We start from the raw sequence: 18,030 nt of genomic DNA on the forward strand, positions 1-18,030 counted from the left end.
AGAGGGGGGTGTACTCAAAAGTACCGGTCACTTTCTCAACTGCGCACGCGCCGCTTAAAAGGGAAGGGGGAGGCAAGCGGCCGCTTTTTCTCCGGCGGAACTTGTCCTACGCGCAGGCGCAGTGACCAACGGCTGGATCCTTCCCTCTCTCCGATTGGCCGCTTTCTCCTTCCTGGGGCGGGCTTAGCGCCAAATACAAACGAAGTCCGGGAGTTGCTCTGAGGCGCTTTGGGGAGCGAGTGAAGGACCCGCCTGGGAAGGCGGGAGAGGGGTAAGTGCCCCCCCCCCGGCTGCGCCTCAGTTGCCGGTTGTGGCGAGCGGGCGGGCGGGCGGGGCCGGAGCGGGGTCGCCGCTGTGCCCGCGGCCTGCGAGAGCCTTTGCGCATAGAATCTGAAGAGCTCGAAGGAACCCCGGCGGCCATCTAGTCCAACCCCCTGGAATGCAGGGATCTCATGTAAAGCATCCATGGGCAGGAGAAACAAAATAAAAAAATTCCTTCCAGTAGCACCTTAAAGACCAACTAAGTTAGTTCTAGGTATGAGCTTTCGTGTGCATGCACACTTCTTCAGATACACACGAAAGCTCATACCTAGAACTAACTTAGTTGGTCTTTAAGGTGCTACTGGAAGGAATTTTTTTATTTTGTTTTGACTATGGCAGACCAACACGGCTACCTATCTGTAACTGGAACCATGGGAAGGAGAATCCACCAGCTCCCGAGGGAAACCTTTCCACTGTCAAAGAGCTATTACCGTCGGGAAGTTCTTCCTGGGGTTTAGTCGGAACCTCCTTTCTTGTAACTTGAAGCCACTGGATCGAGGCCTGCCCTCCAGAGCAGGAGAGAAGGAGCTTGTTCCCTCTTCCATGGCACAGCCCTTGAGATATTTGAAGATGGCTATCCTATCTCCTCTCAGTCTCCTCTTTTCCAGGCTAAACATACTCAGCATACTTCTACCACAGAAATTTGACAGAGTGGCCAGGATATCTGATAATGTTTTACTGATTGCATTACCTGGGCAGTCTGTCCATTCTTTTGAGATGGTAAATGCTTTAGTTCTAGAATCCAGGTCACAGGCCACCCTTTCCTGCACAAATACGCCCTTAAGACAGGATTTGTAGGATTTGTAAGTGAAAGGACCTTACAAGGAAATGGAGGGAATATTTAGAGACATTAGGGAAGCCAAGATGGTTTTTTTGGGATTGTTTTGTGTGCTAAAATAATGTGTGATTTTCTCAGGGAATAGTTCTTAAAATCTGAAGGACAAAGGATTGGTTTTCTGTGGAATGCGTGTGCATCCTAAAATTTTATAACTAGAACCACCCCAAAGGGGACCTTCAATAATGATCTCAGTTCACAGATGAGCTGGTGTGGAGTTTGGTGCTTCTTCTGGTACTTGTATCTCACCCTGCACTTTTTCTCTTCTTAGATATCAATGAAATCTTGTCAACGATTAAGCCGTTATGAAGCCCAGCGAACCCCCAGCAATGCACCGGCTCGAGTTCGGGTTTGTGTGCGATTGCGGCCAAGTGTGGGAACAGGAGAGGGAAAGGAAGCCCCTTGTGTACGTGGCGTGGACTCCTGCTCCCTGGAGATCCTGAACGTGAGAAATAATATGGAGACAATGAAATACAAGTGAGTTGGGCAGAGAACGTTGGAAGAACCAGGCTTTGTGTAGGCTGTGGCCCTATGGTACCCCTGTTTATGGTTTTTAACAGGGGCATTAGATGGAACTGAACAGAGTCTGGAGGAAGAGCAGCCCTTCTCTTCTAGTATGAGAAGCAACAGAGGCCTTCCTCTTGGCCCCTCGCTGCCTTTTGTCTGTCTCCTTGCAACTGACAGGATAGGTATGGGAAATCACTGGCTTAAAACCACTGACTTAAAGTGACTGCTTCTGCCTTTGTTGCCACTGCTGTTTTTTGATTGTCTAGGCATGATGGGTTGCTACTGGATTGTTAACGGGCTCTGCATATGAACAAAGGAGGGAGAGATGGTGCCTGTATTCGTGCTGGGAAAAGTATTGGTTCAGTTGAGACTCCATCCCACCCTGATGTTATAAGAATTTTTAGGTCTTAGATATATAATAAATGTTCATAAATGTACCAAGCAAACACATACATAAATGTATAAACCACATGTCTGAAGCAGCACAGGAAGACAGTCCTGAAACCATTTTAACTCCCAAACTGACCAAATGTTTCTCTGCAAGGATGGAGGAAATGAAAAAAAAACCTTACCATTGTCTCAGGAATCAAGTAATTTCCATCATTTCAAAGGAATTGCCAGACTACCAGAAAAGGCAGTCAGATAAGACATTATCAGATAACCTGGCAGACAGGAAAAACAACATTCAAATTTCTGTTGTAGACCACCTTTTCTGTGATGTAGGTATGTATCTGGGGGGGAGGGTCTGGAGCTCAAGGGCAAGGAATTTCAAAATAGATATATAAGGCCTTGTGCGCCATTGTTCGAGGTCCTCTTCTCTCCTGCGTGTGGGGGAGCACCCTGTTGCAACAGTTAGTAAGATCAGGCTTACTAGCTGCTTTGCTTCTCAATATTCTCTGGTTGGTCTCTGTTATTTTCTCCTACTGATAGAGAACTTACAAAAGGACTCTATATGGGCTCTTGGATACCCCATAAGGGAAAAGGAGCAGGTTTTTTTTTACTTATTTCACTAAGCTGTCAGTCCCTACCTTTTGTTCACATTTCCCTCGCGATATATTGCTTGGTTGAAACAATTGATGTCATTTCAAAACTGGCTTTGGACTGTACAGCAATTTATTGCACAGCCCTAAATAGCACTCTGGTTTCCAACAGGCATCTGGTTGGCCACTGTGAGAACAGTGCCCTGATCCAGCAGGGCCGTTCTTATGTTGATAATAGTCTGTACAACATGAAGAATGGGGGTATGCTAGGGAAAAAGGCTCCTAAGGGACATCTGCCACTCCTTCTGCAAAGCCTCCTGTTACTTATCCCTGCTGTAGAAATTGCTGAACTTTCGGAGAAGCCAGCAGGCCTCAATCCCACTTCTCTATTCCCACCAGATTTGATGCTTATTACAGTGCAACGGCCACGCAGTATGATGTCTACATGGGGTCAGTTCAGCCTATCTTGCACCATCTGCTGGAAGGGCAGAATGCCAGCATCTTGGCGTATGGGCCTACCGGAGCAGGTGACTATAAAACAGTGCACAAAGGGATGAACCCAACCTAGAGTTGCTGGGGGTTCAGCAGGTGGGGTAGGGCTTGGAATTGGGCTGAGGGAGGACGCAATGGTTTTTCCTCTCTCCACATCTCTTTTGTTCCCCCTCCCTAAAATGGCAGGGAAGACATACACCATGTTGGGGAGTCCGGAGCAACCGGGGGTGATTCCAAGAGCAGTTCAGAATCTCTTGCAGATGACAAGGGATGCTTCGGGGGATCAGCGGAAGTACTCGGTCTCTATGTCATACTTGGAAATCTACCAAGAGAAGGTAACGGGTGCTAGACAAAATGCGTAAGAGGGGAAAACCGAGCCTAGTATACAAGAATGGTGGGATCTTTGGGGAAGAAAGCAGCTTAGAACAAGATGGGGCTGAGGAGCCAGATGTATTGGGGAGAGCATGACCTAATTAGACTACAGCAAGTGATACTGGCAACAGATTTGCACACACTCTGGCCTCCTTTTTTGTTATATTGAAGACTGGCAGTGTTTTGAGCCCTGGGAAGTTCGTTAATGTGACCAGAACTCCATCCTGTTCCCAGTTGGTATTTAGGAGATCAGTGTGTCATCTGCTGCTAGTTTGTTCTGGAGAGGGTCCCGTCGCAGTGCCTACTGATGCTGTCACATGTGTGCTCTGGCCCTGCTTGAAGATTGGTGAAGAACTGAGGCGTTGCTGATCGGAATGGGGAAAGAGACTGGGCAGCTGCTTCAAAAGCAAACCGAAATGGCTGCAAAGGGGGAGAGAAGAAAGGAAAGAGCAGTAGAAGGGCAGGGAAGAGAGATAGAGTAAGGCAGGATATTGCCAGACTGTAGCTTCCATCTTCCCTGAGCATTGGGCATGCTGAGGGAAGTTGGAGTCCTACAAGCTCTGGAGGGCCTTAAGTTATTTATCCTTGGGGGAAGCAGACAGACTGGAGCCTGGGAAGGAGGAGAATGATTGAATGCAAGTGGAGAAAGGACAGGGAGGAGGAGGGGGAAATTTGGAGGAGTGAACAGAGCATGGCATGGAAGTTAAATGGATACTAAAGATGATGAGCCAGAAGTGCCCAGGAGAAAGGAGGTCTCTTACAGATGAGGGCAAGAGAACTTATTCAGTGTTTACAGAAGGCTGGATTTGCATTCTACTTGATCAAACCACACAATCTGTTCAAGTAAACTTAAGTTGTTCTCCATGTGCTTCTGAGAAGCCAGGGGATTTAAGTGAGGTGGGGTTTGAGGTGCCACCTGGACCACCACTAGTCTTCTTGTTCCCCAGGTCTTGGACCTTCTCGAGCCCTCCCTCCGTGACTTGCCAATTCGGGAGGATCAAAACCACCACATTCTGGTGCCTGGTCTGACGGAGAGAGAGATAACCAGCTTCTCAGACTTTGAGAAACATTTCTTGCCTGCCAGCAGCAACCGTACAGTGGCATCCACACAGCTGAATAATCGCTCGAGCCGCAGTCACGCTGTCCTGCTGGTGTACGTGAGCCAGACCCGGGGCTGGCCGCCATATGCCCAGCGGGCCTCCAAGCTTTGCCTTATTGACTTAGCCGGCTCGGAGGACAACCGGCGGACAGGCAACAGAGGGGTGCGCCTGAAGGAGAGCGGGGCCATCAACACGTCACTCTTTGTGCTTAGCAAGGTGGTGGATGCCCTCAACAAGGGGCTGCCTCGCGTACCCTACAGAGACAGCAAACTCACTCGCCTGCTGCAGGTAGTTGGGGTGCCTGGGTTCATTGGTGGGGCTGTGGATTTGGGAAGAGCTGCGTTTTATTTTACTGAGCATATGTCTCTTTCCTTAAAGGATTCTTTGGGTGGTAGTGCTCACAGCCTGATCATTGCAAATATCGCCCCTGAGAGGAAGTACTACTTTGAAACGCTCACAAGCCTCAACTTTGCTGCCAAATCCAAGCAAGTGGTGAACAAGCCCTTCACGCAAGAAACTCTGCTGGATGTTGGTGAGGAAGGGGGCCGGCCTGAAATTCAGCAGAAGTGGGGCAAAACAAGGTTTTCTGGGTAGAAAGGAAGGGCAGGATTCTTGAGCTGACCCGGAGCAGAGTGGGGTGTAGTATACAGATTCACTGCCCCAGACTTCTTTATCATGGTTCAGATACATATACACTAGAACCATTCATGGTCTGTCCTTTTCATCAATGACCATCTGACTCCTGTCAGAACCAGTCTGTGCCTTGCAGTCGTCTGGGGAGGAGGGTCTGCTTTGGATTCCTGTGCCTACTGAGATTATGTGAGTGCTGTCAATGGTTTGGGCCTCTTCAGTGGTGGCACCCAGATTTTGGAACATCTTCCCCAGGTCCATGTTTTAGGTATCAAGTAAAAACATTTTTGCCCTTGCTATCTTTATCTCAAGCTGCTTTAAAGGGTGGATATGTTTATACTTAGGTTGTTTTTTTAGTTCTGGTTTGTGATTGTGGTTCCCCACGCTGCAGATGTCTGCCCGGCGCAGGGGCGCTCTGCTTCAGGGCACCCCACGCGCCAGGCGGCAGACTGCGGACACCTGCGCGAAGCACGGGGCGTCCTCTGGAGGGCGCCCCATGCTCTGCGCTGCAGGCTGCTGCCCACAAGCCTTCCGCACCCGGGGGGAGATCCCCCGGGCGCGCAAGGCTTGCGGACACCTGCGCGAAGCACGGGGCGTCCTCCGGGCGCACAAGGCTTGCGGATAGCTTCCTGGAGCCTGGAGCGAGAGAGGTGTCGGTGCACACCGACGCCTCTTGCTCTCCAAGCTTCAGCGAAAACCTGCATTCGCCCCATAGGACGCACACACATTTCCCCTTCATTTTTGGAGGGGGAAAAGTGCGTTCTATTGGGTGAAAAATACGGTAAGTTATTCTGATATGTAGCTTGTAAGCTGATGGTTTGTAAGGTGATTTGAAATGCTTTTGATAAGGCCGGGATTTTTGTCACAATTTGTTCTTTGTTGATATCCCACCACTGAGGATACAAATCATTCCACGGCACTTTACCAGTAACTTTGTAATAAAATTACAACGAAGACTATCTAAACAAAACAGGATCCTTTCTGCAGCCCAGTTGGTGGTAGCTGGCCAAGTGGTAGTGAAGGAGGACAGTCCAGGTGGAGCAGGCTCCAAGGTCCAATAAACACATTAAATAAATTAAAAACCTCCTCCTCACACAGAAGCATCAAAAAGACCATGCCCATCTTCCAGTGATGCAGGCCCTGAAGCCAAGAGACCTTGTCCAGAGGAGGAACAGCCCAGCTTGGTTGAAGAGAAGCCATTCAGGTGAGACACCAAACATTTTATAGGCTTTGGTGAAGGGGCAAGCAGTGCTTCTGTGGTGCAGTCAAATTCTCTCCTGCCACTTCACGAGGATGGTCACTCCACCCTTAAGCGTTGAGCAGCGCTCTTTGGCTTGTTAGAAAAGGTAGGCCCTACTTTCTGGTCTCTTTCCCCACCAGTTCCTTGCTGCCGATGGAGAATCTTGAGCCGGCCTTGGCTGAAAAGCTGCTGCACTTGGAGGCCTTGGAAACACAGCAGGCTGGGGCAGAGAGTTGTGCGTTGCCCCTCCTCAACACCCCACGCAGCGAGCGGCTGGAATTCCGGAGGCTGCTGGAGGAGACTCGCCGTGAGCTGCAGGTGAAGGGTTTGCTCTTTCTCTATGTCCCATCATGATCCCTCAAAGACTGCAATGGGCTACCTCCCGCAAATAAGCACAATGCCTTGTTTATTGCGAGATCTGTGGTGTTTCATTTGTTGATCAAAATTTTACATTTCTACAGGTGAAACTCGAAAAATTAGAATACTGTGGAAAAGTTCATTTATTTCAGTAATTCAACTTAAAAGGTGAAACTAATATATGAGATAGACTCATGACATGCAAAGCGAGATATATCAAGCCTTTATTTGTTATAATTGTGATGTTTATGGCGTACAGCTGATGAAAACCCCAAATTAACAATCTCAGAAAATTAGAATATTAAATGAAATCAGCAAAACAAGGACTGCAAATAGAGCAATATTGCACCTCTGAGAAGTAGAAGCATACATATGTACTCAGTACTTGGTTTGGGCCCCTTTTGCATCAATTACTGCCTCAATGCAGCGTGGCATGGATGCTATCAGCCTGTGGCACTGCTGAGGTATTATGGAAGACCAGGAAGCTTCAATAGCAGCCTTCAGCTCTTCTGCATTGCTCGGTCTCATGTCTCTCATCTTTCTCTTGGCAATGCCCCATAGAGTCTCTATGGGATTCAGGTCAGGCGGGTTTGCTGGCCAATCAAGCACAGTAATCCCATGGGCATTGAACCAGGTTTTGGTACTTTTGGCAGTATGGGCAGGTGCCAAAGTCCTGCTGGAAAATGAAATCAGTATCCCCATAAAGCTCGTCTGCAGAAGGAAGAATGAAGTGTTCCAAAATCTCTTGGTAGATGGCTGCATTGACCCTGGACTTAATGAAGCACAGTGGACCAACACCAACTGATGACATGGCTCCCCAAATCAACACAGACTGTGGAAACTTCACATTGGACTTCAAACATCTGGCATTGTGTGCCTCCCCATTCTTCCTCCAGACTCTGGGTCCTTGGTTTCCAAATGAGATGCAAAAGCTGCTCTCATCAGAAAAGAGATTTGGGGAAAGTGAGGGAACAGCAGCTCTCTTTTTTTAGGACTCCAGGGATTCCTTTTGCCTGGTGTCCAAACAACTCGCTTATCAATCACAGCTCCAACTTCATTCATTGGCTACAAACAATGACAGGCGAGAGCAGCCAAGCTGGTTCAAGTCACAGTTACCTGCACATTTTGCTTCTTAGCTTTTCTTCTAGGAGGGCTATTGTTGTTGCTGTTGTTTTAAACTCAGGAGGCCTTGCCTGGAGTGCCAGTGAAGCCTTTGCAAGGGCAACTCTGGTTAAGCCAATGGCTCCAATGTAAAGGCCAGCTTTGAAGGAAGGAAGAAATGTAGCACTAAGTCCTGTGGAAGGGGATTCTTATATAAATTGAACTGTGCCCATCTTGCACTGAGAACCTGCTTCATTATGGCCCTGGCAGTTTATACAGTTGGCAATACGATCCTTGTTGGGCTGGGAACCTGATGGCACCCCCACGCATTCCTGGAGGCCACCGAATGCACACCCTGTTCCCTCCATCTGAATCTGCTTATTCTGTTCTCCCTCTCCCTACAGAGGCTTAAGAAGAAGCAGCTAGAAATGGAAACCAAGGTTCTGCAGGACAAAGAGCATGGACGTGGTTCATGGGTGCCCGCCAAACGCCAAGGAACAGCAGTGGTATTGCCCTTCCAGCAAGGTAAAAGGGCACTGGGTCTGGAAAGCGGGACTCCCTTTTTTGTGCTTCTCCCTCCTATGACATCACAGCTCTCCTTCCTTTACCTCTCCAGTGCAGCACCTGGAGAACTCTGAGAACGAAGATAGCATCATCATTGTAAAGCAAAAGAAGGGAGGTCGAAAGAAGAAGGTGCGTAAGGGGGTGGGGGGCTTTGTTGAACTTGGGGCTGGTGATGGTGGGAAGCAGAGTTGTTACAAACATGGTTATATATGGATTCCGCCGGGGCAGGCTTCCCCCCATAGATCTTCTGCCTGAGAACAAAGAACAGATTCCCTTACCTATTGCCTGTTGTTGGTTCATGTTCAGACTGACTCAGTCTTAGCAGTTACAGATAGGTAGCCGTGTTGGTCTGCCATAGTCAAAACAAAAAATTCCTTCCAGTAGCACCTTGAAGACCAACTAAGTTAGTTCTAGGTATGAGCTTTCGTGTGCATGCACACTTCTTCAGATACATAGATGGGTCTGGTGACTTCTGTTTCAGTGTATCTGAAGAAGTGTGCATGCACACGAAAGCTCATACCTAGAACTAACTTAGTTGGTCTTCAAGGTGCTACTGGAAGGAATTTTTTGTTCAGTTTTAGCAGTGTGGCAAAGATCAAGCCTTACCCAGAAGGATACACATCTGCCCTCACCCACACCCTGTGTTTCTGAATCAAATCTGGGAGTGGAACAGGTAGCAGTAGCCAGATGAGAAAAATCAGGCCTGTTCCTGCTGACCACATTTTTTTCCTCCTCTTCCCTGTTTTAAGCAAATTTAAATTCTTATGGGTAAGGTTGGTGGAAAGCAGCCTGAAATGGTTTATTCCAGGAGCAGAAAGAAAGTAGCTTTGCAAGTGTCTTGAGGGAGCCAGATCAAAGTTCTGGACTCACTGTCTCAGACCAGCAGTCTCTCTCTCAGCTGTTAGGCCCAGAAAACGTTTCTGCACGTGCCCAGACACTGAAAATTGCTTCTGCGAGAGGCAGAGGCTGGCGGCGGTGGCAGTGGCGGAGGAGGAACGAGCAGCCCAAAAGGGCTGCTTTCGAGCTGCTCGTTCCTTCTCCATCACCGCCGACAGACTCTGCCGCTCGCAGAAGCAATTTTCGGTGTCTGGGCATGTGCAGAAACGTTTTCCAGAGCCACAGAAGAGAGTCGGCGCGCTGTGCTAGTTTAGCGCAGCACGCAGGGACTCGCCGAGCAGGCAGCTTGGTTCAGGGCGGCTCGTGGGCTGCTTCCGGCCCATGGGCCTTAGGTTGCCTACCCCTGGTCTAGATCATCAGCCTGAGAGAAATGATTTTTGTAAGCCTCTCTGAGTGTGCATTCAGCTAAAGGCAGGGTTATAAATACTATAAATAAGGTGGCTCCGGCAGTTTCCAGTGGGCCTGCTTCAGGGACATGGCTGTCAGCAGATTCCAAAAACCCTGACACAGGCCTGTGAAACAAGAGAAGGTAAACTCAGCAGTGGCAGTTGTCTGTCTTATCTTCTGGAGAACTTTATTCTGCATGCCTGATATCTCATTGAAGAACCCCTGAGAAGTAAGAGGCGAAAGATTTATATGATCTGAGGAGAAGCCAGGGTATGTTTGTGATTGGTGGATTCAGTGAAAGAATATGAGATGAGGGCCAGTCAGGAAACAGACGGGTGCGACACCACACCACTTCTTTTTATGATGCATGCTATATCCAGGATTCAGCCCCTGGCTCTGAAAACAAGGTTCCCTCTGAGTGGGAGATGGTGCTTCAGCCTGAACTGATGGCCCGCACCAAGGAGAACATCCTGGCCATCCTGAACACAGGCTCTGTGAAGGATCTCATGGCCCTGCACCAGATTGGCAAGAAGAAGGCAGATCGCATTGTGGCCTGGAGAGGAGAGCACGGGTCCTTTGAAAAGGTAAGTGGGCTCCGAGGGCAGAGCTGCTCTTCCATCGTTTGAGGTGTGTGCAGGTGCAGCTACTGTGCAGAGGAAATTAATCCTCAGGTAGGAGGTAGGCCATGCAAGGCTTTAACACGTTCAGACCTGGCTCAAGTTCAGAGCGTTGAAGTCTAGTGGGAAGAACATTAATGTCTTGGAGGAAACCTGCTTTAGCCTTTAGCTCAGCAGGGATCCTTGGAGTTTGGAATACTGGCTCATTCTCAAATCTGGGAGAGGAAGGAAGCAGCACCCTATTCTTGTAAGAAATGGGTTGGAATAAAGGTCCATCTAGTCTAATGTTTTTGTAGCAAGCCAGAAGCTTCCAGGAAGCCCACCAGCACGGCACGAAAGCAATATTTCCTACCCAGCAGTTAGAATTGGGAGGCTAATAATAATAATAATAATAATAATAATAATAATAATAATTCTTCACTGTATTCTTTGGCACTTGCTAAAAACATTCTTGTTTAGGCAAGCTTACCCAGATGCTTGGGAAGTTGAGGTAATGTTAATCTGTTTTAGTATTTTAACTTTTGTATGCTTTACAGTAGGGTTGTGAATATTTCTCTATTGTTTTATCTTTTTGTAAACCACTTTGAGGTTGCAATTTTTAAAAAATCAAGTGGTGTATAAATTTTATGAAATATATAATAAATATTACCTTTGAATGTGGAGGTTTCATTTGGATAATGTGGCCAATTGTTGACAGAGACTGGAAATGCCAGATGCTGAGTAAAGCAAAATGCTCTACTATTGTGGTATTGCTATTCCCTCAGAATATTTTTTTTTTGCTGTGGACTTGAGATCTATGGATGAGTTGTGGTATACAAATTTAATAATTAAGTATCTCCAAGACTTTGCAACTTTGTGTAACCTACACGTTTCTCCTCCTTCTTTTTCTCAGGTAGAGGACCTTGGGAAAGTCGAAGGCATCTCCGCAAAACAAGTAGCTTCTTTTCTGAAGGTGTGTATTTAATTCAGTTCCATCACTGTGGCTATAAGCTTATCTGGAGTAGAGTCCATGACATTAGATGAATGGAGTGTTATCCTCGGATGGCAGATGAATAGGTAGAGAGGGGGAAGCTGTAAACAGAAGTGTAAGTTTGTCATGAAATGCAAGGGGCACAGCAGCCTAGCAGCTATCCATAACTTTTTCTACCTGTCCCTTGGGAAACAAGTAAAAAAACATCCTGCCTCTTTTGAGCTTGGCAGACTGGCAGGTGTGGGATCAGTCTGTCTCCCTTCTTCATTTCCCTCCTCTCAGAGCCAGCATAGAAATCAAGTAGGCTGGTGGGGGATGATTTGCTTCACCCCCCTCATATCACTCCATCCTTCATATCAGCCAACCTACATTATTATACTGGCCACAAAAGAAAGCTCATCCCTCTGCAGCCAACATAGAATGCAGATTAGTGGGTCCCTACCTTCTCCACCAGCCAGCTTGCTAGACTGAATGGAATTTCTTATTGCCTGTGGCAGCTTTTTTGCCTACCTCCAGCTCTCCAAAATAGGCACCAGGCTGGTGAAAGCTGGCCTGTGGTGTCCAAGTGAGTATTTAAAACACAAGGCCAAAATACAGGTTGTGATTATTCTTTGTAAAGCTTAAATGTAATCATTGTAATCTAGTATGCACTGGATTTAAAAGGTGCTAATGTTACAAATAACGGAGGAATTAAAATTCTTGCTCTTCTTTCTCCCCTACCCCCTTTCCTAGGTAAATATCCTGACCAACATTGGAAATCTTCAGTAACTGGATTGGTTCTGGAAAGCATCTTCTCCCTACATTGACTTTTATTAAAAATGACTTGGGTTTTTAATCTATTTTAGCTTTGGTGCATTTAAATATATTAAGCATATATTAAGCATATAAAAGTAGTACAGAAAGCTTGTACATCTCAAATGGTTATTTTATATTGCTGCCACCAACTTCCTACTTTTGGTTACAAAAAGTAAGAAAAAGCAGCCCTGCTTGATTGTAACAAAAGCCCATCAAGTGGGCTTCTTGCAGTGGGCGTTCAGAGGCCTGTGAGATGCCTGCAACAGCAACTGTCTGCACCTTGATTCCCAGCAAATAATAGTCAGAGGCATGCTTCCTTTTGACACTGGAAATAGTAGATAGCCCTTGTGGCTGGTAGTCACTGATAGCCTTATCCACCATGAATTTGTCAATTCCATTTAAAATCCACATTGACTGCTTTCACTACCCTCTGGGAACAAATTCCTAGGGAAACTGCTTATATGAAGAAGTACCTTCTTTTGTATGAAATCAGTGCATAAATGATGCCAAAATCAAAGTGAGGAGGAAACCTCATGTGAGGGGAAATATATTAGGATGGATAAAAAGGAAATAGTGTTGGAGATACTTAGGATTGCTATTTAAATGCATTACCCACTCTTTGCCATCAGGCTCCCAACAATTAAATGTCTGTATTAAAAGCAGTTTATTTTATTTTTTAAATAATTTCCAAACATTAAAATGCAGAGTTCTTTCAAACCTTTAGACTTCCCTCCATGGGTTCCATCTTTAAGATTAATTTTACTACATCTTTTACCCTTATCATTCTATTATATAACCATAATTACCATTAAAACAATTCCACATTACAAATGTCTTCACATCCCTACTAAAGATTTTAACTGTTTACAAACTTACTCCAGTCTTTAGAAAATACTAGATCTTTCTGGTTTCGGATCTTCCAGTCAGTTTTTCCATTTCCGCAGACTCCATCAATTTCATCTGCTATTCTTCTTTTGTTGGTACTTCTTCCTTCCATCTCTGGGCTAGTAGCATTCTTGTTGCAAACATAAAAAGTATTTTATCTTATCTTGGAAACTCTTCACCTACAATGCCTAATAAAGAGGCTTCTGGTTTTTTAACAAATGTATTCTTAAACATTTTCTTTAACTCATTATATATCATTTCCCAGAAACCCTTTACCAATGTACATGTCCACCACAAAAAGTGCCCTCTATTTCTTTACATTTCCAACACAGTTTAGAACTTGTTTTGTACATTTTAGCAATTTTACTTCGTGTTAGATACCAACAATACATCATTTTCATATAACTTTCTTTCAATGAACAGCATGCAGTAAATTTTATTTCCTCTTTCCATAACTTTTCCCAGGATGAAAGTTGGATATTATATCCAAAGTCTCTAGCCCAATGTAGCACCACTACCTTAACTTCTTCGACTTTTGTATGCCATTCTAAAAGTAATTTGTACATTTTTGATAGCACTTTCACATTATTTTCGAACAGATCTGTTTCAAACCTCGATCTCATTGTATCAAAACCTTTTTTTTGTCAACCTTTAAAACATTTAATTGGTGATACTGTAACCAATCCGTTAACCGTTCTCTAATATCCTCATTTTTTTTCAATTTTAATTGGTCTCACGTCTCTTTTAACAAATCTTCATAGGTGACCCAGTTGCCTCTCATATTTACTTTTTTAACTGAAATTGCTTCCAATGGAGAGAGCCACCATGGTGTTCTTTGTTCTAATACAGTCATACCTCAGGTTGCGAACGTGATCTGTGCGGGAGGCATGGTTGCAACCCGCAGCGCCGCGTCTGCGCACACATGTGATGTGATTCGGCACTTCTGTGCATATTGCAATTTAGTGCTTCTGCGCCTGCGCTGAAACCCAGAAGTAACCCGTTCCGGTACTTCCAGGTTTGGCGCGGTCCATAACCCAAAAACGCGCAACCCGCAGCATTCGCAACCCAAAGTATGACTGTAGATTCTTGTACCTATCCCATACCTCACAGATTGATGTTCTTATCAAATGGTTCAGGAATCCTTTATGTACTTTTGTTTTATCATACCACAAATACGCGTGCAAACCAAATCTATTATCATGACCCTCCAGATCTAATAAATCTGTGTTTTTTAACAAGATCCATTCCCACAACCAGCAGAGGCAGGATGCTTCATAATATAACTTCAAATCTGGCAGGGGTGGGGTCCTAAAAACACATATCTAAGGTGCCAAGGGCCAGGGGAGAGGTTTGTCTTTAGCATCTGTTGAAAGCTGTATAGTAAAGGTGCTAGACACACCTGTCAGGTGGGAATTCCACAGCGTAGTGGTTGACACAGATTAAGATTCTTGTTCCACTGTAAGTGGTCAGAAGTTCTGGTCTTAAAACTTGTGTGATGACTTTAAGCTTTTTTTTTTTTAAGCCAGTGATCCTCAAACATCTGTTGGATGACTCAGACCCAGCCCTAACCGTTTACTTCTAGGGCGGTGGAATGCCCAGCCCAGCCCAGCCCAGCCCATCGTGTTTTTGCATGAAGTACTGTTTGCAACATCCTAGCTCACTGGGAGGCAAATGCAGAGCACTGGCCAAGGCAGAGATGCAATAAGCAACTGTGACTGTGCATTTCTGCTTTGTCTTTGCCAGGAGTGCCTTAATTGTCCTCACGCCAACTGAAAGAAGAAAGCCTTCCTCCTGCAGAGGCTCACAGCAGGATTTGCTTCCCTGGCACTCTCCCCTGTGGGCATCTGGGTTTACAAGAGCCTTGAGCAATTTCCTGAGTATCTCAATAAATCTATTTGGCCACTCAGTTTCATGCAGAATGCTCTCAACACAATTATGGCTTTGACCCCAAAGGTTCTTCCTCTTGAGTTCGTTTCAGAGCAAATACATGTGACCCGAAGTTGATGAGAACAAGTGTTTTAAATGATGAGTGACAAAAGATAAGAAAAGATCATGTTAATGATCAAAATCAAGATCTCTTTATACCAACTGCTCAGTAGTCTCAGTGGAAAAGTTACATTAATATGTTTGAATACAGTGGTGCCTCGCAAGACGAAATTAATTCGTTCCGCAAGTGTTTTCTTCTTGCGAGTTTTTCGTCTTGCGAAGCACGGTTTCCCATAGGAATGCATTGAAAATCAATTAATGCATTCCTATGGAGACCGCTTGCCAGGCTGGCGGTGCGGAGAAGGGCTTTTCTCCCCACCGCAAGCCTTCAGGACAGGTACGGGAACAGAGGGGAAGGCGCGCAGCACTTCTCTGTTCCGGGGCTTGCGGTGGGAGGAGGGTTTTTCCTCCCCACGCCAACATTCAGAACAGCATTCTGAAAGTTGGCGGTGGGAAGGAAAACCCTCCTCCCACCGCAAGTCTTCAGGACAGCCATCTGAAGGCTGGCAGCGGGAGGAGGTCTCTCTGCCCCACCACCAGCCTTCGGAGCAGCCTTCCGAAGGCTGCCAGTAGGGCGGAGAGACCTCCTCCCGCCGCCAGTCTTCGGAGCAGCCTTCCGAAGGCTGCTGGTGGGGCAGAGAGACCTCCCGCCGCCAGCCTTCAGAGCAGCCTTCCGAAGGCTGGCGGCGGGAGGAGGTCTCTCCGCCCCACCGCCAGCCTTCAGAGCAGCCTTCCGAAGGCTGGCGGCGGGAGGAGGTCTCTCCGCCCCACCGCCAGCCTTCCGAGGAGGTCCGAGGACAGCGGGGAAGACGCGCTGTGCTTCCCCGCTGTCCCGGAGATTTCCCTATGGGCTTTCGCCTTGCGAAGCAAGCCCATAGGAAATTCGTTTTGCGAAGCGCCTCCAAAACGGAAAACCCTTTCGTCTAGCGGGTTTTCCGTCTTGCGGGGCACCACTGTATTGAATGTGTAAGTGTATGTCTAGAGACAATGGCTAGAACAAACACCATTAGCTGTACTGCGGGATAAGCTGTACTGCTGGGTAATTGTATTTGTTTAAAAACAATGAAAAATGTTTTTTAAAAAATCAGAAAAGATCAACAGCAGCAATAGGGAGAGGCACAAAAATATTACTTGGCTTTGAAAATTGAAGCCTTAAGACAGAAATATTCTAAGCACAAAGCATTTATAAAACCTTACCTGACTGCTGAATAGGGACGCGGGTGGCGCTGTGGGTAAAAGCCTCAGTGCCTAGGGCTTGCCGATCGAAAGGTCAGTGGTTCGAATCCCCGCGGCGGGGTACGCTCCCGCTGCTCGGTCCCAGCGCCTGCCAACCTAGCAGTTCGAAAGCACCCCCGGGTGCAAGTAGATAAATAGGGACCGCTTACGGGCGGGAAGGTAAACGGCGTTTCCGTGTGCTGCGCTGGCTCGCCAGATGCAGCTTTGTCACACTGGCCACGTGACCCAGAAGTGTCTCCGGACAGTGCTGGCCCCCGGCCTCTTGAGTGAGATGGGCGCACCAACCCCAGAGTCTGTCAAGACTGGCCCGTACGGGCAGGGGTACCTTTACCTTTACCTTTTACCTGACTGCTGAAGCCTAGAAAAGCCCCAAATGCCCAAGGGCAGGGGCGAAACTAGGCTTTATTTCACAGGAGTCAAAAGACCCTTTCTGGCACCTCCTCCACACATAAACACACACTGGGCGTCTCAATGGCACCCCTGCCAAGGGAGAAGTCTGATCAATCTGGGGTGTTTATATTTACCATATGAATACTTCGTGCTTCGTCTTGAACAGGGCAACAACTGCAAACAAAACAGGCCAGAGCCTCATTAAGAGTTGTGGGGCAGGATGCTGTTTATTGTCCTGCGTATGGCAGCATGTTTGGCAAACCCTCACTGTGATCAACTCCCACCTGGAAACGTCCCCACTGTGGAAGGATGGGTGGATCCAGAATCGGCGTCCAAGGTCACTTACGGCCTCACTGTCAAGACTGTATTCATGGAAGTCAATCTTACCTACAAGTGATTGCCAAAGATGGCAGCATGCCATGTGGCAGTTGCCCATGCCCCTGGGGTTGGCCTTCACCAGGGCACTGAGCCTTTAGTGTGAGCCAACGCTGCCCTGTGGAACTCCCTGCCACCAGAAGACTGGTGGGAGGTGTTTGGATGGGCCTTAGGAACTTCCATTTTGTTTTACCAGTCAAGTTTATGGATATGCTATTGAAGCTTTTTTACTTGCATTGCTGAAGCCTCTGTCTTCCCTTACACACACTCACATTCCGAAAGTGCAGTTTATGAATATTTTAAGGAACATTGTAAGGGACGCAGGTGGCGCTGTGGGTTAAAACCACAGAGCCTAGGACTTGCCAATCAGAAGGTTGGTGGTTCGAATCCCTGCGACGGGGGTGAGCTTGGTCCCTGTTCCTGCCAACCTAGCTGTTCAAAAGCACGTCAAAGTGCAAGTAGATAAATAGGTACCTCTCCGGTGGGAAGGTAAATGGCGTTTCCGTGTGCTGCTCTGGTTTGCCAGAAGCGACTTAGTCATGCTGGCCACATGACCCGGAAGCTGTAGGCCGGCTCCCTCAGCCAATAAAGCGGGATGAGCGCCGCAACCCCAGAGTTGGCCACGACTGGACCTAATGGTCAGGGGTCCCTTTACCTAAGGAACATACCCCTTCAAGAGGGAAAGATGTGAAGCTGGACAAAGCCATGGGAATTGCTGGAGGGGCGTGTAGAATCATGGAGCTGGAAGGGAACTGAGGGTCATCTAGTCCAACCCCTGCAATGCAGAAATCTCAGCTAAAGAGTGCCTGCCTTCAGCCCCTGCGACGCTACCGGCACAAACAAGCCGATATAAGGCGCTTTAGCTGCCCCGGCTGGAAGAACGGCGCATGCTCCAGCTGCTGCGCGCGCTAGTTAACGGATTTTTTTTCCCCAGTAGCGCGCGTGCGCAAAAGACAGCACGGTGCGTCTACCGAGCCGCGCGGGCCCCCTTTC

The 18,030-nt window shown here is 47.2% G+C and overlaps 1 protein-coding gene and 1 long non-coding RNA gene across 3 annotated transcripts; one reads left to right on the forward strand and one right to left on the reverse strand.

Moving 5' to 3' along the window:
* The first annotated feature begins 115 nt into the window (after nucleotides 1–115).
* Nucleotides 116–12,209, forward strand: KIF22 (kinesin family member 22). The gene is made up of 13 exons (XM_081836410.1): nucleotides 116–271; nucleotides 1,428–1,633; nucleotides 3,043–3,170; nucleotides 3,322–3,470; nucleotides 4,455–4,895; nucleotides 4,986–5,139; nucleotides 6,336–6,441; nucleotides 6,618–6,795; nucleotides 8,340–8,460; nucleotides 8,552–8,628; nucleotides 10,164–10,367; nucleotides 11,293–11,352; nucleotides 12,103–12,209. The coding sequence occupies exons 2-13, from the start codon at nucleotides 1,434–1,436 to the stop codon at nucleotides 12,136–12,138; spliced, it is 1,854 nt and encodes a 617-aa protein (XP_081692536.1). The 5' UTR covers nucleotides 116–271; nucleotides 1,428–1,433; the 3' UTR covers nucleotides 12,139–12,209.
* Nucleotides 12,210–12,910: 701 nt separating this feature from the next.
* Nucleotides 12,911–17,999, reverse strand: LOC309327282. Of its 2 annotated transcripts, XR_014150481.1 has the most exons (3): nucleotides 17,706–17,999; nucleotides 16,617–16,836; nucleotides 12,911–13,180 (listed from the first exon to the last, which is right to left on the reverse strand). It is a non-coding gene; the product is annotated as an uncharacterized lncRNA (long non-coding RNA). The 2 variants fall into 2 exon arrangements; XR_014150482.1 differs by lacking the exon at nucleotides 17,706–17,999 and having other exon boundaries at nucleotides 16,617–17,432.
* Nucleotides 18,000–18,030: the final 31 nt, after the last annotated feature.

The sequence above is a fragment of the Podarcis erhardii genome, assembly GCF_964252035.2.
Source record: "Podarcis erhardii genome assembly, chromosome: 13".
NCBI lineage: Eukaryota > Metazoa > Chordata > Lepidosauria > Squamata > Lacertidae > Podarcis > Podarcis erhardii.

Coding starts and splice junctions, on each gene's coding strand:
- KIF22 (XM_081836410.1), top strand. CDS start 1,434: ATGAAATCTTGTCAACGATTAAGCCGTTATGAAGCCCAGCGAACCCCC. Junction 8,461..8,551: donor GGTATTGCCCTTCCAGCAAG/GTAAAAGGGCAC, acceptor TTACCTCTCCAG/TGCAGCACCTGGAGAACTCT. Junction 10,368..11,292: donor AGCACGGGTCCTTTGAAAAG/GTAAGTGGGCTC, acceptor TCTTTTTCTCAG/GTAGAGGACCTTGGGAAAGT.